Genomic DNA, 22,765 nt, shown 5'->3' with positions numbered 1-22,765 from the left:
AAACCTGCTCGTCTGAGCTCTAACTAAACAGAATAACCGTCCCTCTCTATACCAGGGCCACACTATGTGACACTGGACACACACAGCAGATATAGATCAAGTAATGCAGTACTTACAGCCTTGTCTCTCTCTAGCAGCAGCTTACTGCCTCCAACACCCAGGGAGAGAGAGAGAGCTCTATGGAGAGGGCTGACTCCTTTTTAAAGAATCAGGTGCTCTCCTGATTACCAGCCCAGGACAGAACACCCTTTGTAAGCTGGAGCTTACCACACAGATTGAAATAGCCTGCAGTCTATATGCCATAAGACAGCATTCTATGGGAAAAGTACCTGCCGTCTATGACTTTCCCTGTCACTGTCTTACATACCCTCCCCCTCTGTTCGAACCTGTGGGGTCGGACACTGTCTGCCAACTGGCAGTATGTTCGGGATAGGGCATCGGCATTACCCTGAAGCCTTCCTGCTCTGTGTTCCACTGTAAATTTGAAATTTTGCAAATTGAGAAACCATCTCATGACCCTTGCATTTCTCTCTTTGGCTTGGTACATCCATGTAAGTGGGGAGTGGTCAGTGATTAATCTAAAGGAGCGTCCTAAGAGATAGTACTTTAGGGATTCAAGGGCCCACTTGATTGCTAAGCACTCCCGCTCAACTATACTGTAGTTTCTCTCCGCAGGTGTGAGCTTCCTGCTCAAATATGTTACCGGGTGTTCCTCTCCACCAACTTCTTGGGAGAGGACAGCACCTAGTCCCACATCAGAAGCATCAGTCTGTACGACAAACTCTTTTTTAAAATCTGGAGTGATCAGGACTGGTTGATTACAAAGGGCCACTTTTAATTCTTGGAATGCCCTTTCAGCCTCTGGGTTCCAGCTGACCATAACTGCCTTACCTCCTTTAGTAAGATCGGTTAGGGGCGCTGCCATGGTTGCAAACTGGGGAATGAATCTACGGTAATACCCCAGAATTCCCAAAAAAGCCCTGACTTGTTTTTTTGTCGAAGGACGAGGCCAGTCTTGGATAGCCTCCACTTTATTTATTTGAGGCTTTATTATACCTCTCCCGATAACATACCCCAGGTAACGTGCCTCCTCGATAACCCCGAGGTCTAACATTTTCTGGACCTCCCCAGATATGGCCTGTCTACGCGCTTCTGGTACTCTATAGGGTTTTAAGCGTACCCGAACTCCAGGTTCGGTGACAATGTCATGTTTTATGGCTGTGGTGCGCCCTGGAAGTTCTGAGAACACATCATAATTCCTTTGTACTAACTCTTTAGTTTCCTGCTTCTGGGATTTGGACAGGGTCTCTGACACCCGCACCTCTGGGCTATCACTAGAGGGGGCACTTACAGCTGTCAGAGTCTCTCTGTCTTTCCAGGGTTTAATTAAGTTCACATGGTACAACTGTTCTGGCTTCCGTTTACCTGGTTGATACACTTTATAATTTACACTTCCCACTTTTTTATCTACCCGATACAGTAGATCCTGGTTAATGGCCATATATGGGAACTCTTTGTCAGCATTGGGGTATTGGGGCTCACCATTTATGACTTTAGGATTTTCCCTAGCTCTTAATAAGGTGGGATCTCTAAGTTGAGCAGTCCCAAAATTATCACGTGGCATCTCTAGTTCAGGCATGTCACACGCTTCTTCCTGCTCCTCAGCTTCACCTGCAAGAACAGCTAGGGGAAAACGGTCAGATTCAATAGTGGTCACCCCTACCGTTTGAACCTCAGTATCCTGATCAAAAGGCTCAGGACTAATCACAGGGCACACATTCTCATTATTAACATCATTTCTAGTGCAGTGTACATTCTTTTTCCACAAGTCCCAGAACAATGGGAAGTCTCTTCCCAGGATCACACTATGCATCAGGGTCTCTACCATGCCCACTTCATGGGACACAGTTCCACAAGTACTCTTTAGCTGGACTAAAGCTGTGGGATACTCCTTGGTGTCCCCATGTATGCATAAGACCCCTATGTAACGTCCTGTGAGTGTCCCAGGGTCTACCAAGCTGGCATGGATGAGAGTAACTAAACTCCCAGAGTCCAGTAGAGCCCTCCCGGGATAACCATCCACCTTTACATGACATATTTGCTGTCCAGTTTCTGACACAGTCTCAGCAGAGAAAACAGAACGTGCATATAAAGAGCTTCGCCTGGCTGTATCACACTCCATTGGCTCAGAAGTAAGGGGGCAATTGGCAGCAATATGCCCAGGTCCATGACAACGCCAACACTGTATGCGGCCCCAGTCTTTTTGCGACCCAGGTTTGGACCCTACTGTCCCTTGGGAACGCCTCTCCACTGTTTGTTCCCCATCTAGGCCACCTCCCTTTACAACATTATTTACCCCTCTAGTAAACGGAACAGTCTTACCAGATGATCCGGCCGCTTTGCTGTTCTTGAGGGTGGAATGTCCAGGAGGCACTTCTTGGATTAGATTTTCAGTAGCTCTGTACCTCTCAACCAAGTTTACAAGCCCCTCGGCATCATTAGGGTCGCCCTGACCGACCCAGCGCTGAACCTTTGGAGGTAAGGAACAACGATACTTGTCCAGCACGACTCTCTCCACGATCTGCGCTGGTGTAGACTCCTCTGGCTGTAGCCATTTCCTTACCAGGTGGACCAGGTCATACATTTGGGACCGCGCAGGTAACTGTTCAGAAAAAGTCCAGTTATGCACCTTCCGGGCACGCACACTCATGTTTACGCCTAAGCGAGCAAGGATCTCTCCCTTGAGTTTCGCGTAGTCCTTAGCATCCTGCTCACCCAGATCAAAATACGCCTTTTGTGGTTCTCCAGTTAGAAAAGGTGCTACCACACCTGCCCATTGATCCACGGGTAACTGTTCACGCTCTGCTACACGTTCAAACACTGCAAGATAGGCCTCTACATCATCCGTGAGAGTCATCTTTTGCAGAGACTTCTGTACTGCAGCCCGTGTGGTTGGAAGCAAAGGTTGGGGTGTTTGCACACTCTGCGCCACACTCTTAGCCACATTCTGTATTTGCTCTTGTAATTGCAGATTAGTTTGCTGCTGTTCCTTTAAGGCTTGTCTGTTGGATTCAAGCAGCAAAACATTGGTTTCAGCCTGGGCACGCATGGCCTCCTCATGCACCTTTTGCTGATGTGCGTTGGCCTGCCGCTGCAGCTCATTTGCCTGCACCAAGTGTTTTAAAAGGTCCTCCATTTTAACAGTCTCCTGTTGCAGTGTTACAGCAGCCTTCAGCCAGGACATACAAGTATCAGCACACTCCAGACACTCACTTGTGGCTGGTTGCCTTTAGCAACAACTTCCAGCTTGCTGTAGCAAAAGTCCTATAGTTCGATGTATGTCTCTTTAAGTGAGATGCTTGCTCACATTCTCCACCATATGTGGGGTTTTAGCATCAAACGGGTAGGCACAGGTGAGGATTTGGCACAGACTTAGACAGTGACATCACGGCTTGGGTCCAAAACAGGGCTTGCCTGAGTTTTATTGCAGCACTCAGAGCAAGAAACTAAAAACAGCCTTTACACATCAGGCAAAACAGAAAATAAAAACCTGCTCGTCTGAGCTCTAACAAAACAGAATAACCGTCCCTCTCTATACCAGGGCCACACTATGTGACACTGGACACACACAGCAGATATAGATCAAGTAATGCAGTACTTACAGCCTTGTCTCTCTCTAGCAGCAGCTTACTGCCTCCAACACCCAGGGAGAGAGAGAGAGCTCTATGGAGAGGGCTGACTCCTTTTTAAAGAATCAGGTGCTCTCCTGATTACCAGCCCAGGACAGAACACCCTTTGTAAGCTGGAGCTTACCACACAGATTGAAATAGCCTGCAGTCTATATGCCATAAGACAGGATTCTAGGGGAAAAGTACCTGCCGTCTATGACTTTCCCTGTCACTGTCTTACAATACACATACACTGTGGGAGGGTCAGTCCTAGGAAAACAGGAGAGTTCCACCGTCCCACCCATGGGTCCCAGTGCTCCGTAGGCTGGAGCGGAACGCCCAGAGTTTTATGGATGTCCCCATGAAAACACTGGGCCTTCCCCTGACTTTCACTGACTTTTATTTCTGAAGGGGAGAGAAATCAGTCAATGGTCAGCAACCATCAAATTAATTCTCTCCCCTTCTGGGGAGAGGGGATGTATTTTCTGCCTTTCTGAGGGGATGCTGGGGGCGTGCGGCAGATGGCGTTTAGCTGCTCGCTGAGCAGCGAAAGAACACTGCTTAGCTGGCGATCCCGAATCAGGCCCTATTTATGACAGTTTATTTGTATGTTTTTTTTTTTTTTTTTGCTGCTGGTGTTAAACTGTAAAGAATGAAAACCATTACTTATGTAAGAACCCATAATATGTGTTGGGAGTGAGGTGGGATTTTTGCCTGGGTACAAATGTATACAGTATACAAGAAACATTTTACCGGCTGAGCTGGGTGAGTTTCCCCACATTTCAGGCAACTTAACATGACCTCCTACAACACTTTGAGTTGGGGGTTGCATGATAAAAATTACCGGTACTTGGTTCCTAGCACGGCGCCCCCGATTTTGATCGTATAAAATCGCATTGCATCGCATGCAATATATCGGCATGCGATTCGATTAGATTTTTAATTGTACAAGCACCCTGATGGGTGCTTACAATGTTAAATGCACCACCATTGTCAACACCACCCCCACTATCAACGCCAACCCGAAGTGTGAAATGGCCCCCACAATTGTTAACGCCACCCCACGATCAACGTCAACCCGAAGCGTGGCGAGCGCAGCGAGCCCGCGCGGGGTGGTGGTACGTGTCCTCCGACCTTTTCATACCCCCACTATCCACGTCGGCGTTCCACGTTGACTTCAGATAGTGTGGCGAGCGCAGTGAGCCACCGAGCCCGAAGCGTGGCGAGAGCAGCGAGCCCCGCGAGGGGACACGGATTACTTTACATGAATTCCGTGTCCGCTCGCCACGCTTCGGGCTCGTATTCCGCGGCCGCTCGCCACGCTTCTGGCTCGCCACACTATCTACAATCAACTCCACAGTGATGTGGATAGTGGAGGTATGATAACGTTGGAGGACGCGTACCGCCGCCCCTCGCTGGCTCGCTGCGCCCGTCACGCTTCGGGTTGGCGTTGATAGTGGGGGTGGCGTTAACAATTGGGGTGCATATAACATTGTAAGCACCCATCAGGGTGCTTGTACAATTAAAAATCCCATTGCATGCCATTTGCTGGCATGCAATGCTATGCAATATTTCATTGTACAAGCACTCCTGTTAATTTAACGGGAATATCGCATCACACGCATCGCACACCTCTAAGTATGGTATGCGATGGGCGCTGTACTAGGAAACAAGTAACCTATTACCTGTGGAGGTTTAGTTGTACCTCAAAACAGTGTTAGAAATGTTAATCCATAGCATAATAGTTACATAACTACAATTAAAAGAAAACTAAATATTCAAATATGAAGCAAGACAATTGGATGAGACCTGGACTCACCTTTTCTATTGTCTCATATATTATTGTTGCAGCCGCTCTGCCAGAGGCAAATGCCTCCAAACACGGAGAGGCCTGACCCAGATTCATGGCAGCAACCAAAACACCAAAGAACACCTAAAATACATGAAATAAATCGTCCTGCTATTCGTTTTACACCATATAATGGAATATATACATGGTTATATACAGTGAAGGGAAAACGCTTTACACTTGTATTTCTAGGGAACATTGTTACATGATACTCTACTTGTTTCACTCCCCCTAATTTCCAGGACAGATGCAGGTTCCACAGATATGTGAATGAAAAAGGACACTTTCCTGCATAGTAACGGTTCCCCAGAAAAACAAATAAATGAGCCAATTGGAAGTGATGGTGGTGCACTCTTGGCCTTGTGTGGTGGTATAAATTGCACACCCCTGGCAGAAGGTAATCATTAAGCTGAAGCCAAGCCACATAGATATATCAGGGTCATCTTAACATATAGATACACTGGGCAGCTGCTCTCCACAATTCTATAGGGCTTCAAGCAGGGGCAGTAGGTGGTCACACACGCAATGCGGCAAAATTCGCAGCGTTGCCTGCATGGCCGCTCTTCCCCCCTCGCATGCCGCATTCCGCCACAGGCATGTAAAAGGATGTTTAGCATAAACATCCATTTGTAGCTTGCGTACGGGGAAGAAATCATTCAAGGGTCGCCGGCCATCGAATGAGTTCTACAGCGCTCGCAGATGTAAGACACCTCTCTGGGAAGCAGGATGTCAGCTGCCCCCCCCCCCCTGCACTCGCATCAAGGGCACACCTACATGGGAAGGCCCAGCGTTTTCACGGGAACACCCATAAAAAGCTGGGTGTTACCATGGGCGTCACCCTTCGCTGCCACCTCATGCCCCCCCGCCCCGGTAATTGTGTATACGCAGGGGAAAATTAGAGTAATCCCCAATCAGAGCAGTGAGCAGAATTCTATACCTGCCATCCAGCCTGCAGCCAGACCTTGATGGCAGCCAGTCGCTGTATGGAAGCATGTGGACCGCAGGAGGAACATGTTTATGAATTTTTAAACTGGTTTCCAGGAATGGGTTTGTACAGGCCTCCATGCATTGCTTTGCCCAGGACCTACAGTGCTGCCAGTCGTGTGGTTGGTCTATGGATAGAAATGCTCCTTGCTTAACCCTTTGAGTGTCAACGTTGCTGTGAGAGATCCTCAAAATATCTACTGAAAAAATGCCAGAGCCACTCACAGCAACTGCTCTTTTTTTGGGTGCAATATTTAACTAAACTTCAATTAATTGACTTGGATGTATTTCTACTTATTTATACTAAAAGAACAGTCGCTGTGAGCGACGCTGGCATTTTAGTGGATATTTTGAGGATCTCTTACAGTGACGTTTGGCAATCAAAGTGATAATCACTGACACATGCTGGTCAGATGTAATGCTGGCCCATGGGTTGATTGTATGACTTTGAAAAGGGAAAGTCATTTAGAAAAAGAAACATTTACAGAAATATTGTTACATTTCTACAATAATAAATAAAGTTTTCCATATTGTAAAATGTAATGAATGTCTGCTTTACTGTACTTGTTGCAACATCTGTGCATTTGGGTACTACAATAAATGACAATTTCTACGCTGTGTAATGCTGAAATGACATTACCTGTAGGAGACTTCCTGGTGACAGCTCTTTTGTATCAATTACAAGCTTGGATCCATACCAAAATGCTAGAGAGTAGCACAGGAATATAATGCACCACATGTAGCCCTGAAACAAGCCGATAATTGTTCCTTTCCTAATACCCCAAACCTGGGCATCCTCTAAGTTGTTATCATACCTGTAATAATGAATATAGGTAAGAAAATTCATTTAGAAAAAAAGCTATACTGTATATGTATTTATGACATGGTTGCCTACCTGACCCTCTCCATCAGGGAGATAATGCTCTGTTCCTGGACTTTCCCGGTAATGTATGATTGCCATCACCTGTGGGGAGCTAGGTAATTGATAAGAAAGGTGTTTCACCACAGGTGATGACAATCATACATTACCAGGGAAGTCCAGGAACGGAGCATTTTCTCCCTGAAGGAGAGGGTCAGGTAGGCAACAATGATTTATGAGTGCACATGACCAGCCAAACGAGTCAGATGGATTGAATATTACCTCAATAGTCAACCACACAAAGCCAATTTAGAAACCACAGCATACAGCGTCTTTTTTTGGGGTAAGTGCACATCACCTCTTTGGCCCCATAATAGAAGAGGTGCACCTATATTTCCTGATTTGTATCTCTGACCACATGCTTCAATAATTACATGTTTTACTTTATATATACATAATTGCTAAAGTTGGGTAGGCCAATGTTCCATCAATACATCAGCCAGTGTGTATGCACCTTCAGAGGAGCAGGCTCTGTTCATGCTGAAGACAAGGGGGGGGGGGATTTACTAAGGTGGATTTTCTGTTTCACATGGGATGTTGCAATGGGCAACCAATCAGATACTATCTATTATTTTCTAGAAGGTGCTAAAAAAAAGTAGATTCTAATTGGTTGCCCATAGAAAGACCCTATGTGAAACCAGGGCCGGCTCTACCATTATCTAAATATGGGAAAAAGGGAAAAGGGAAATTTTGTCCATGCACTAGTATTCACTGCAATTGCTCAGTACAATTAATATGAATTGATATGTTGTTCCACAATGAAAAATAATATGCTGGATACAATCGTATCGATTAATCATATAAGTGGAGGTGCTCCCTGGAGAGTGATATAGTATGGCATAAGAAAGACAGAAAAAGGACTCTCTCTTTTTTTGGGGCACAACTTGTTTAGTAATATGTTATGAATTAATTAAAAATTAAGTCATTTTTCTGTCTTTCTTATGCCGGCTCTACCATTAGGCAGCTTTAGGCAGCTGCCTAGGGCGCCGGGATCTGGGGGGGGGGGGGGGGGGGGGGGGGGCTCCACCAAGTCTGCCTATCAAAAAATCAAGGATGTCTATAAGGATCCTTGTTGTATTTAATGCAGGTGGCGGTTGTGGAACGTCTAAGACCTCACCGCCATACTTACCCTTGAGGCATACATCCCTATTTTGGTGCCCCCTCTTTCTTGTACTCTTTTGTTGGTGGTAAAGGGGAGAGTGCTAGGGGCCTCCAGGGAAAGCAGGGGACTTTCCACCTTCCCGGGGGGCTGGGAAGACCACCTGATTTTTTGGAGCCTCCCTGCCATTCTGGAATGTTAGGCAAGTATGCCTTAAGCGGTTGGAAAGTGGTTATTGGTGGCAGTATGGGGGGGCAGTAGGCTGAAGTTTTGCCTAGATTGCTAAGAGGCCTTACTCCGGCCCTGTGTGAAACAGAACTCCTATCTCAGTAAATATCCACAAGGTGAGAGGGAGCTGGAGGTACACAGAGAGCTTTGGAAGCTTCTGATGGGATACAAGACATGGAGCTGCTGGAGGTACAAAGGTGGTGAGCTCCTGGAGTGACAGATGAATAGATGTGTGGGAATTATGTTTATAAAGGGCACTACTACTGTAAAAATCAGCACTATTTTGGGCATTTTGTGTAAGGGGTACTTCTACTGTGGGCAATATATGTAAGGGGCACTACGGCTTTGGGAATAGTGTATAAGGGACACTATTTGTGGTAAAACATGCATAAGGGGTACTTCTGAGTGATATAATGTGTACTGTGTTTTGTAAAGTGAATAATGAGCACTACTATTGTGGTGCAATATGAATCAGGGGCACTACATGTGGTGTAACATGAATAAGATTGTGCTACTGTGTGGCCACACCCCTTCCTTGTGACCACTGTTCCTTTAAAAATAATATACATATTTATAGTTTTCAGGGGTGCAGAAAAAACTAGCACTGGCCCTGGCTATGCCTAATAAAGTGTATGCGGGTGGGGGTGAGTGTTTGGGGGGGGGGGGGGCACCGGCACTCCATGATCACTTTAAGCCCTAAATCACAGCATGTTATCACTGCCAACAGGAGTGGACGGAGAGATGTTAAGGAGATGTTTGGTGGAACTTACAGATAAGTTGGATACTGTACATGAACCATCATGTACTTTTAAAGTTCTGCTCAAAAAATGAATTTTTATTTGGGGTGTAAGGGACCCAGCCAAAATACCCTCAGTCAGGATCCCAACAATCAGAAGACCGACAGCGGGATTACGACAGCCAGAATCCCGTCACAACCCGTATGTAAGTACCAGGGGTAAGGTTTAGGCTGCAAGAGTGGAGGAAGTTAGAAATAGGCAGCAGTGGGTGGGAAAGCATTAGGGTTAGGCTGCATGAGCTGGAAGATAGGGTTAGACTGAGGGGTGGGTTAAGGGTAGCGTACAAACATTTACTAGGGTGTATCAGAATTCTGGCAGACGGGATTCTACTGTTGGTCTTGTGACTGTTGAAATCCCAAATGCAGATTTTTCGTAGCCAGGTAGAATTGTCCGTTTAACTCCACAGTGGACAAGCATGAAAAATATTAGCTCATAATGAGGAATGAAGATAAGAAATTTAAGATACAGTATATAGGTTTTGCTTGATAGAGCCATAATTTATATAGTATAGTAATCTTGTCCATGCAATGGATATAGTGTTACTGGGGGTGAACTGATTCAATTCACTAGTCAACAATGTGCAGTATGGATCATAAATAATCCCCAAGTGCATAACTTGTAAGTTTGAAGAAAACAGCAGATAACCTTTGATTAAAGTCTAAAATAGCTAATGAGTCCTCTAGAGTTACGCAGAATGGCCACGGGAACTGCAAGGTTGGTGCCATGGTTTATGCGAATGAGAGCACAGTCAAGACACAGGCCCTTCAAATGGTCACAAAACAAAGATACTCCCCGTTACCTCTCCCAAATGGCTTCTTCCTGTCAATGATTCTTCGCTGCGAGCGGCATCACGAAGGTACCTTGTCATGTGCACACTGCGACCGTGACGCATACAGGGTCCGCTGATTATCGCTCAGCTGCGACACTATCAAAGTTGTCATCACATCTTAATCATACCTGTAGTGCTTCATATTGGTTTAGTTAATACGTCACTGTAGTACCTGGTAACTGGAATTCCTTTATCATCTTACTGTACTAGTGAAGCTGTCCTACCTTTCAGCCTCTTTTTTCTCTCCACCGAAAGCAGCCACGGTTCGTATAGCAGACAGAACTTCATCTGCCACAGACCCAGCTTTGGCGTAGGCTTTTAGCTCTCTGCCTGTCAGTCTTGCAACAGCCTAAAATATAGGAATTATTGGCAATTAATTCCACAAATAAGAAGAGATATACCATAGATGGGTTTGGTGTAGCTCACAGACAATGTCTAGGTTGAAAGCCGTTAGGCTGAAAGGAGAAGGTGACCATGCACAAGGTTGACACAATCAAAGGGTTGACACTTGAAAAATGTTGACATGCAAAAGGTCAACTTGAGAAAAGGTCATTATGTGTTTTTCATGTGTTTTTGTGACAATGGGCCCGATTCCGAGTGGGCTGCATAAGTTACATTCTGCGATTTCTGCACTTCTGCGCAGTGCAGTGCTGGCTGGGGCGGCAACAGGGCAGAGATGCCACATTACGAGGGTTGCATTTTGTAGGAATGGTCCAGACAACATGGGCGTGTCCGGTCATCTCAGGGGGAGGGCCGTGGCGGCTGGAACCTGGAACATGCCTGGCATGCGTTTGGCTTCGCTGCTAGACTGTGCAGCTAGGGGACAGCCGGTGACTCGCACCTTATTGATTTTTGTGGGCACACTACAGGGGGGGGGAGGTTCCAATGACGACAACTGAACAGATGGACCCCCAATTAGTATACCGCATATTTTTGCATGACTCGCCATGCTTTGAACCAGGTGCCTCACTGTTCCCAATCGGAGTCCATGTGAATGGTAAAGAATGAAAAAGTCACGTCGACATATTGTCTTTGTTGACCTTTTGTCAATGTCAACCTTGTACAAGTAAATATTTTGGTGTTGACATACTGACCATAGACATAGACATTGGCTGTCAGCCATCCAGATACCACTATAGGGAAGATCTCTATTATGTAATAGGCTATTTATTAAAGAAAGTAGAAAATCAGGTCAAATATGAAATGCTTATTCTCCAACTTGTCTGGCTTTGGGCATTTATTCAGATCTGTTCGCAGTACAAATTTGTTCTCAAAATGGGCAAAACCATGTGCACTGCAGGTGGGGCAGATGTAACATCATACATTACCAGGGAAGTCCAGGAACAGAGCATTTTCTCCCTGAAGGAGAGGGTCAGGTAGGCAACCCTGATTTGTACTGCGAACAGTATCTGAATAAGGGCCTTGATCCCAGTGCTTTGAGCAAAACATGCACTTTTTCCAGGTTTCCTATAGACTCTTTAAAGTAAGTCCATTACCTAACATAGCAGGGGGAAGGTAGTTATATGTTGGGGCTTTCCCTCCCTTCCGGGGGGCCGGGAGGGGGACACGATTTTCGGGAGCCTCCCGGCCATTCTGGGAGGGTAGGTAAGTATGGACTTGGGCCTGACTGGTGCCCATGCTGCTGAGGAGCTGTAGTCAAAACCTAAGAGAGCCTGTCCACACAACCGTGCAGTGGTGATACAGTATATAAAGAGGGTCCCAGTACACCCAATCAGTAGCGCACGCAGGGGGGGTTTTCGAGTACCCAGAAACCCCCCCAGGAATATAAGGGCCATTGTCTGAAAGCTGAGGGTCCCCTCTTTCCAAGAGTACAAGAATTTTTAAAATCGGACCTTGGGAACTGGAGATATCTGACTTCAAAGCAGTGGTCCCCATCCAAGCCTGTTAATTGCTGTTCCCAGTCAGATATTTCAGGTTCTGTCTGACGTAGAGTTTTTCTGAGGATATATTCCAAAATCTGTGACTCTCCCCCTTTGAAGGACACTATAAACTTGTCTCTACTATTCCCAGAACCAGAGATATCAGCCTTCAAGCAGCTGATTACTGCTCCAGCTCCACACACCTGGTATGTAGTTTCATATACTCGTTGGCAGATTGCTCTGCCTCCTGAACTCTGATCCCCTCATCCCCAACACCATTTGGTAGGTGGGATTCTCTAGTTTTTAATTCCATTCAAATCTAAGAAATCTATTTCCGGGAACTGGAGATATATGCAGTCAAGCAAGTTGTCCTCCCAACAGAAAATTATGAATAATAAGCCCACTCCACTATACACCCCTCCTCTGCATATTAAACATCCCCTACCACCCTGGAAGTTATGTATCAGGGCCCCTTCATTCAGCCCAATGCCCCCTTCTCCCACCCCATCTCCCACCATCTGTGCAGTAAAGGGGTAATTAGTGGAAATTACTGATCCAGGCCCTACATGCTGAGCGGTTGATATAATACCCCCTACCACCCGCGGGACATCAAAACATATACTGGGTCACCTAAGTGTCCATCTCCGTACTTTGCTCCGCACCTCTGGAAACCCCCTTCTGAAAATCCTGCGTTTGCCCCTGCCAATGGAGCATGCGCCTTCGTTTTTCTTAGCACTCCCACTAAACCATTGGTTACCAACCCCAGACACTTACTGGCTGTCAATCACCTTGTGAAAGGCCAGCAATCAAAAAAGTAACCAGAGTTCATTGCTGCAGCTTATAAGCATGCGCAGTGGATCGATTATCGGCCGCCATGCAAATTCGCAGCGGTGCGATCATGTCTGAATTACCCCCCTAATTTGCACCCTTCCCTTTTAAGCATTACAGCATCTGGAGAGCCAGGTTGAAAACCTAATTTCAGGCATGAATAGCCTTCATGTACACAGGCTATTCAGCCAATCAGCGTGCGCCGTGCAGCCAGTGTTTCCAAAACAGAAGCGCTTCCGCATAGCCCGGCGGATAGCGCTCGTTATTTCTTATTGACTGCAGGGACCCCCCGTTGCCGCCGCCAGCTTTTACTCACATATACGCCGCAGGACAGGTACCCGGGCGGCAAGGGGGGGCGAAATACCACCCTCCAGTGGCCGGCGCCCTAGGCAAATGCCTAGATTTGCCTAGTGGTGTCACCGGCCCTGCATGTACAATATTATCCATCCAGCTGAAGTTCTGTATCTTATGTGATCAGTTGAAGTTCAAAGATTGAGTTTAAAGTTCAAGCTTATAGTCTAGAACAAATGTGAATGAGAAACCTCTCTAGGGGGGTTATTCTGATCGTAGCGGCCAAACGTGCGTACGTTCGCTATTAACGTACGCTAGCCGCACGCGGCCGTCGGGGTTAAGTCCACCCACAACTCAGCCGCATACGTACGGGCAGAAACAACGTAGAAGGGGAGTGGCGTACAAATGAGCGTACGGCAACGTACGCGGCTGGACCAGCCCTTACACTCCGACAACTGGCGTACAATTAGCTAACCCAGGCGCACGCTGGCATGCGGTATCTGTAGGGGTGGTTTGAGATGGCGGTTGGCGGCCGCCTGTTTTGTGTCCGAAATGAACGGTGCTTTAGTCGATCGTGCGGTAGTAGCACCGCTCATTTTTGGTGCACACCCCCGTGTACGCCCATATTTACGCCCATTTTCCCTCATTATTTCGGCCGCTCCCCTCTTCACGCCCCTATGCCGCCCCCAATACCCGTACACTCGCGTACAGGTTTTTTCGCACGTAGAGACCCGTCCGTAAGCGTTGGTGAGTGGTCGCGCCTGCGCATTAGCGAATGTACGCATGCGCAGATCATAAAAAATCCCGGGACGTCCGCGTACGGCCCGGCCGCTCCAACCAGAATAAGGCCCTATACCCTGTAGCCTGTATAACATTAGCTATAATTGTTCTGCTTCTTTCTTAAAAAATTCAAACAGCCAACAATACTGTTTTTAATTTTAAGATGGCCATTTGCATGGAAAATGAACACTGCTGCTCAGTACAACCACATAAACACAGACATAGACATAAACGTAGACATAGTTTAACTAGAAGGAAACAGAACGTAACTAAAATGTTTATTGATTTCTCAATATTATAAAAATGATAATACATAATGTGAAATTAGAGGAAGGAGGCATGTAGGCACTTTTAGTTCCTTTACATCTGGAGAACCATAGGGTCCAAACTCACTAAGGGGGATATTCTCTAAGAATCTCCGCCCCCCTTCGCCTCTCTTCGCAATTATAATAAACTCCACACAGACATAGGTATTCATCCACACTCACACCACTTATCTAAGAAATAAAGACGCGTACAACTGAATGGGCTTAAAGGGGACGGCTTATTTATTTTGAGCAGGGGCGGCCTATTTGAATCTAACTAAAATTTATGTCCCTGCTCTAACTAAGGTGGCGGGCAAAGAACGGCATGCAAGAATAAATAACATTGCTGGAAAATAACAAAGTAATAAAAATAACAAACTCCGGATCTAAGGGCCAACTGCCCTTAATTGCCAAGGACCGGCCACCTGCCAGCGTCCAAGACAACGGCTCAATTATGAAGCGGACTTTTCAAAAGGGGGCCAATTGCCCTTAGGGTCAGGGGGTTGACCTTCTGCTTCTGCCCCTGCCCTCGCAAATATATCTAAGGCAGAGCTCACCACTCTGCCCGAGTCATCAACAAATTGGGCCACCTGCCCTAAACTACAAATGTCCGCAGGAATTTTCGCTATCCGAAGTAGATGATCGTTAAGGTCCAGATGCGGGCCCACCTGGATCGGTGATACCCACATCTCGACATCAACCACCAGCTAAGTGTAAATACAGCTCTAATTTAACTACCGTTCTTTCCGCCAAGACAAAATAAGCCGACAACAACTAAACGACTAAATGCAAATGACTTCTCAAAAACTAATTCTAACTAATAAATGGGGCGGGCGGGAGGGCAACGTTTCCTGAAGCAAGAGACAGAATCTTCTGGAAGCAAGAACATCACCCCATCAATCTCCACCTCTGACCTCAACCGGCCTATCCTGAACCGTCATTCAAATCAGCCAACCCGTCAATCAAGATAAGCCGAACCCCCCGGGCCCAGATCAAGTGTGTGAGCTAAGGATTCCTGCCAATAGCCAGGTGAGTTTATGCTGTTTTCAGCCAGACAAGCTGGCTTCTACAGTCTTAAACTCCACACAGACATAGGTATTCATCCACACTCACACCACTTATCTAAGAAATAAAGACGCGTACAACTGAATGGGCTTAAAGGGGACGGCTTATTTATTTTGAGCAGGGGCGGCCTATTTGAATCTAACTAAAATTTATGTCCCTGCTCTAACTAAGGTGGCGGGCAAAGAACGGCATGCAAGAATAAATAACATTGCTGGAAAATAACAAAGTAATAAAAATAACAAACTCCGGATCTAAGGGCCAACTGCCCTTAATTGCCAAGGACCGGCCACCTGCCAGCGTCCAAGACAACGGCTCAATTATGAAGCGGACTTTTCAAAAGGGGGCCAATTGCCCTTAGGGTCAGGGGGTTGACCTTCTGCTTCTGCCCCTGCCCTCGCAAATATATCTAAGGCAGAGCTCACCACTCTGCCCGAGTCATCAACAAATTGGGCCACCTGCCCTAAACTACAAATGTCCGCAGGAATTTTCGCTATCCGAAGTAGATGATCGTTAAGGTCCAGATGCGGGCCCACCTGGATCGGTGATACCCACATCTCGACATCAACCACCAGCTAAGTGTAAATACAGCTCTAATTTAACTACCGTTCTTTCCGCCATATCAGTTCACTTGAACTGACCCGCCACCAACCTAATTCCAAATAATCCCTCAACTAAAACTCTAAACTTCTCAATGCGTCTATTAAATTCTGAAAAAACAAATCCATCCCGACTAAAAGAGAGGTGCACCCCATCCGGCCTGTACAGGGTCTCGTTTCTAAAGGATATGGCCTCGTGCCTGACGACCACTCCGCCCTCCGTTACTATAGCCCTGCCGACTACGGAATTGATCCGCCTACGTAACAAATCAATGGCGCCCGGCTTGATTGCATCTCTCCAAACCCTCCTAGGTATAATCTCTGACCAGAAGAAACGGCAAAATCTCCATTCTCTGATCAGGTCCAGCAATAAATTCCTAATCTCCAATCGAATATTGAGACCGGAATTATGCGTGAGGTCGTTGCCCCCCAAGTGGATGATGACAAAATTGGGTATCCAAACGCCCTAACTGACTCATCCAAGAGACCCCTCAACGCGGACCACCTCATACCTCTACGCCCCAGCCAACGGATAAATCGCGTCTCAGTGAGACGTTCCGTATCCGTGGTTACCTGGGACAAGGACAACCAATAAATAAAGGAATGTCCCACCATCCAAATCATATTGGTGTCCAAGCGTTGACCTGTAAGTTGAAATGATATATACCGTTAGAGAATTTGAAATAATGGCAAACATCTGGCAAAATTTTAAAGGGGGGCCCGTGAGATTCCCTTAAAGGTGATTTTGCAGTTCTATATTAAAATGATGATATCTAATAGGAATGTGACTTAGGTGATCTATTTAAGACTAATTTGATTATTTGACCCACTTGAATTATGTATAATCCCTACCTGTTGTTCCTTATTCTATGGTGGGAGGGGGGGGGGGTGGGTCACCCGATTTGACTTGAGGCAAAAAACACAAATCTTCCACCAGTTGGCTAGAGCCTAATTTAAGACTGGTGATAACACAAAAAATTCCTCAAGGCCCCTCAAACACTAAAGCGTGTTTGGGCGAGCGGCTACTCCTCAAATGGGCTCACTGGACTATGTCGGCCTGATGTATCGCTTAAAAGCACCAGACCGCCATCTTCCGAGTGCTCGTATGTCGACCTGATACCAACCCGCCGCAGCGGCTGCCGAAGCGGCGCCGATACGGAAAGAGTGTGTCCCAAAGTCGGCTGGAGAAAGACCCTGATGCAATATACAGCGCCCAAAAAACCAACCTGAACTGGAAGTTAGTAAGGGGGACCCGTCGATGTGCATCAGCCAGGCCCCGGGCAATTGGGGCCGCAACTCCACGTAAGCCAGAGCCGCCGCCACCGGACAGATCCGGCGGTCGCCACTCCGACCCAAATGGACCCACTGCCCCCCGCCCATTACATCGGTCTTTGAGCGCTGAATCTTGCACCATAAACCGTCGTGGTGCACGTCGACGTGGCCGAACAGCATAGGCGAGGGAGATGCCCTGGTTGCGGACACCAATTCGCCTACTCTGAACGCCCCATGGAAAGCCATGGCAAAGGCCAGCCTGAAAAGTCGAACCTCGTAATCGTTTGAGCAAATTACTCTTAGGGACCTCGAGATTCGACGCAACAGGCCGGCATCAATCGGTCGTCGCCTGTCGGTCAAAACCGGCCTGGCTCTGGCCCATCCCTTTAGCATCCTGGAAAGCAAGAAAGACTTGGTGATGTCTCTCTTCCCACCAAGACGCAAAAAGAATGATATGCCTGCCAGAGAGCGTCCAACAAAACTTCTGGACTTACCCTCCGTGTACAGGTTCCATACATATGCATTAATAAGACGCTTAGCGCTCTTACCTGTGCCACCCTGTTCAAGCATGAACTTGCTCCAGCGCTCCCATGAGGCCAGATAAGCTCTAAATGTAGCTGGCGCTAGCGACCGCAGGGCCAGCTCCTCTACCCCTCCAGAGGCATCTGCCATAAAAAAGATGGACATGGTTCACCATACTTCTGGGCTAACGGCACCAGTTGCCTGAATCTTACCCATTCGAAACGGGACAATGCATCCGCTACTTCATTAAGTACGCCTGGGACGTGCTTGGCTCGCAACTTAATGTTGTTCGCCAAGCACATCATCACCATCCTTGCTAAAATACGCAAAACTGGGAGAGAGGTTGACCTTAGTTGTTTAATGGATTGGAACACCCCTAAGTTATCACACCAAAAAACAACCTCCCTGTTTCCCAATTCTGCGCCCCAGAGCTCTAAGGCGACCATTATTGGAAATATTTCCAATAATAGCATATTCTTGATCATGCCGTCTCGTGCCCAAGATTCGTGCCAAGCCTCTGCACCAACGTCCCGCATAAAATGCGCCGAATCCGGAATATACTGCAGCATCTGTATATAATTCCCACTCCGCATCTGCAATGGCTGGAGCTTGCCATATGCATATGCCGTTGAAATTATCCAGAAACATTTCCCACACTTTCAGATCCCTCTTCATTTCTGAAGATAGACGTAGAAAATGGTGGGGTTATCAAGCGCTGATTCTAGTAACCTAAGGCACAGGTCAGAACTTGGAGGACCCACTAAAAGAAAGTCATCCAAATAATGAGTAATGCTGTCAACTCCCGACCTTCCTGCAGGCACCACTGCAAAAATGTGCTAAAGCGCTCAAAATAAGCACTTGAAATGGAGCAACCCATGGGAAAACATTTATCTATGTAAAAACCCCCATTCAATTTAAATCCCATGTACTGAAAAGCGTTCTTATGCAAAGGTAATATTCTAAAAGCTGATTCGACATCCAATTTGCACATGAGGGCACCAGGACCAATTTTCCGAATGATGTCTATAGCGTCCTCAAATAAACAATAATTAACTGTGCATAACTCGTCATTGATGGCGTCATTGCCAGACGACCCTCTAGGACAACAAAGATGCTGAATAGCCTGAACTTCCCTTTAACTTTTTTGGGAACCACCCCAATAGGGGACAAAATTAGTCCTTCAACTGGTGGTGTTGAAAACGGGCCTGCCATGCGACCTAGTTTTATCTCGTCTTCCCCTTTTTGTGATATTATGTCAGGATGTTCCATGGCGGAGCGTAAGTTTCCCTTACTTCCCGTACTAATTGGAGCGGAAACAGGTAATTGAAAACCTTCTGAAAATCCGGACTGCAAAAATCTTGCTCCATCTTTGTCCGGATACCGTTCCAGCCATGGTAACATCCTGACCCATATTCTTGGAGTTGGGGCTCTATCCAACGACAGGTTCCGCTGGACCGCGGCTTTGTTTTGTCGCGGACTGAGCCCCACCTCCCCCCCCGGTTGGTGGTTTAGCGCAATCCTTGATTGCGTGTGGACCTCCGCATCTGATACAAAGGTGCCGAAAACGACACCGATTTCCCAGGCTGCATTGCCCATTATTAAATGAGTAGCACCTACCATGGCCATGCTTCGTATTACTTCCCTTATTAATATTATTGTAAGGCCTACTCCCATACTGTCTTACCCACCTCTTATTTTCTGGAGCCCTAATAGGTGTAGCTGATTCGGCAACCTCTCCGTATAACTCTACGTCTTTTTTACCAAAATCGTACACCTCCCGGCCATGCTGCTTCCTCCTAAACTCTTCGTCATAGACCCGCCACCCGGGTCCGACGTAAGAGGTGTAGAGTTTATGAATAAGGAACTGGTATCTCACCAGGTTCACATACTCATCTGGATGTGTCTCTAAATAACAGGCCGTAAAATTAAGTATGCCTCTCACCCAATTATTATAAGTACGAAAGGCATCCTCGCTAGCGTGTCCTTTCTTCCTTGCGGCTAGGAGGGCCCGCCTATCTTTGCTTGTTAAAGCAAAGATATCTACATAGCGCCCTTTTCTGATCCTATCTCTAGCCCTAGGGCGCAAACCCCGCTTAACAGCGGTGTTCGCGTACTGCACTGCATCAGACTCAACCGATACATTAGAGGACCCGGAGCTATGGGACCTATATTCCCTACGCCTCTTCCGCCTTCGTCTCCTCACGACGCCGTCCGAAGATGACTTATCTTCGGAAGACGTCGATGCCAATGAGGAATCTGAGGTTTCATTTCTGCGCCGTCTTTTACGCGACTTTGCAGATCTTTTTCGCCTAGTTTTTACTTCTACCGATGAATCCTCAGACCCACCACTGCTAGCCCCAGCATTATCATCATTTGTCCAGTCAGGATCATTCGTAGACTCACCAGTATCAGATGATGCTGCTCTCCTTCTTCCACCTTCGCCCCTTCCACGACTTGATGAATTACCCTCCATAGCTTGCTGCGATGATTCTTGGCCTGTCAATATAGCTTAAGTGACAACCCCCATAACATTTGAAACATTCGGCGATGCCCTTTTGGCTGAGGAAACGGCGTTTCCCCCCTCGAGCCGCAGTAATAGTCGGAGCTATTGCTTTAGCCATGATGTCAGATACTGACTCCAAAGTTGCCGTAGGAGCTGTGGTCCCCTGTCCACCTGTACCGGTGGTTAACAGGGGAGCCACAGCCGACACCACTGCAGAGCATATGGATGTAAGCGCTGATCCGTCCAATGATACCGTGGTGGTGGCTGTATTACTTCCCCTAACTGCATCGGCATAGGAGAGCCCTGGCTGCAGCCTAGACCTTCGTGGAACCTTATGTGCCTCATTACATTTTTCCGCGGCCAGCCTTCTCCGTGCTGCCCGCCTAGATCTACCGTTAGGATTTCTGGACCCTTCTACCGGATTCAAGTGTGAATCACCTTGTTGGTCCCTATCACTATCCCTACTTTCTTCATTTGACTCACCCATGAGCCCTTGTCCCTGATGACCGGATTCGCTACTTACTGAATGCATTTCACCTGACTCGCTGCTTGAGGACCCGGATTCAGCGGAATCCTCACTATTATCCCGCCACATAGCTACGGCCGATTTGAACATGGCAAATTCGGCCTCAGTGAGCTTATGACGCATATCTTCAATAAATTGTCCCCTGGGGTTGCTATTAGGGCCCATTCCACCAGATGGCACTGTCTTCACATTCCCTGTCTTCCCTCTAGTGTGGGACCTCCTGCTATTCCCCCTTATTGCAGCAGAGGGCGCTCCAGGCAGAGAAGTGCCTGCAACACCCTCTGCACTATCTGTAGTAGCACCCCTGCGTCCACTTATTCTCCTGGACGTTATCACCCCCTCAGTGCTCATAGGCACTGCACCCCCCTTTTGCTTTTAGTGCGCGCTCCGGTCCTCCGACCGTCGCGCCGTGCCCTCACTGTTTTCTTCCCGTTTTGTGTGGATGCGGGTCCGGAGTGACTCCCGGCACCCGCATCCCTCATTACTACTACTGCGGCGGCTGCTCAAGGCCTACCGCCTGAGCACCGCCGAGTGATCCGGCTGCAGCGTGTCGCGGCGGGGACAGGCGCCGGCTCTGACGCCCTCGTCCCCTCCGCTCGCCCCCGTGTGCGCGACTGACGCGCCGGCGTCTGAACCTCCGGCGTCTGAACCTCTGGCGGCCCTGCCACGCCGCCCTGACTTGGCGGGCAGACGACTGCTGGCTGCCGGAGCGGGCGGTCCCGTCCGCGTACCGGCTGCCCTCCGCCGAGGGGAGGGGGATAGCCCCCACTCATCCCCCTTGCAGGGAGGCCCGCAACTTCCCCTAGGGCAGCGTACCTAGCGCTACCACCGCCGCTGCTTTCCCCCTACGGCGTCCACCCCAGCGAGCGCCGCGGGCAGACGAAGCCGCTGCCCCTCTCCTTCCCCGCCGCCCGCCCGCTAGTGAAGTGCGGGCGGGCGACGCCAGCACGGAGGGCGCTGCCAAAGCGCCTCCTTCAGCCTGCGCCTTGAGGGGAAAAACTCGCTGGGGCTGCAGCAGCCGCCCCAGGCCCCATCCTGCGGGCTGGTGAAGGGGATAAGCCCCTCTCCTCGCCCCTAACAGGAGGCCTGTTTCTAGGCCTCACCACTAAGCTAGCCCCGGCATATCTAGTGGGAGCCCCCACATATCTTTTGGGCCATATTAGAGAATTTAGAAAAGATAAAAGAGGAAATGATAGGAAAAGAGAATAAGTTAAAGAGTAAGGGAAAGATTAATGAGAGATAAGTTAGAAAATAAGGAATGCAATGACAGATTTATTTAACAAATGTCTCTGTACTTAACAGTCCTCTCAACGTTTCCTGAAGCAAGAGACAGAATCTTCTGGAAGCAAGAACATCACCCCATCAATCTCCACCTCTGACCTCAACCGGCCTATCCTGAACCGTCATTCAAATCAGCCAACCCGTCAATCAAGATAAGCCGAACCCCCCGGGCCCAGATCAAGTGTGTGAGCTAAGGATTCCTGCCAATAGCCAGGTGAGTTTATGCTGTTTTCAGCCAGACAAGCTGGCTTCTACAGTCTTTATCGCATATGTTCTAACATATGCGATAATTATAGCAAAGGACAGCTCTTGCGTTAAGAGCTGTCCTTTGCGGTGAGAGTCGCCAGGTCCCAGCAGGTCCCGGCGGCTCCCCCCTCCCTCCCACACCCGGTGCTGCTGCTGCTGCGCCGGGCTCTCCTCCTCCCTGCACCCGGAAGAGGATCAGTGCAGGGAGGAGGTCACAGGTCCGGGCAGCACAGCTCTGTGCTGCCCGGACTCAGGTGAGGGGGGAGGGGGCGATGCGGTGCGGCAGAGGTCCGTGTG

At 48.0% G+C, this 22,765-nt stretch overlaps 1 protein-coding gene across 1 annotated transcript in view; it reads right to left on the bottom strand.

The window, feature by feature from the left end:
* LOC146020633 (bile salt export pump-like) overlaps positions 1-22,765 on the bottom strand; it is a 91,758-nt gene that overhangs the window by 58,588 nt on the left and 10,405 nt on the right. The window contains exons 6-8 of the mRNA XM_083153892.1: positions 10,598-10,722; positions 7,142-7,316; positions 5,488-5,601 (exon numbers count right to left, since the gene is read on the bottom strand). Coding sequence (XP_083010018.1) covers positions 5,488-5,601; positions 7,142-7,316; positions 10,598-10,722 — 414 coding nt within the window. The remainder of the gene's footprint in view (positions 1-5,487; positions 5,602-7,141; positions 7,317-10,597; positions 10,723-22,765) is intronic.

Source organism: Crinia signifera, chromosome 7 (assembly GCF_055691185.1).
Source record: "Crinia signifera chromosome 7, ASM5569118v1, whole genome shotgun sequence".
Lineage (NCBI taxonomy): Eukaryota > Metazoa > Chordata > Amphibia > Anura > Myobatrachidae > Crinia > Crinia signifera.
The sequence above is the reverse complement of the archived record's forward strand: the minus strand, read 5'-3'. Positions and strand labels throughout refer to the sequence as shown.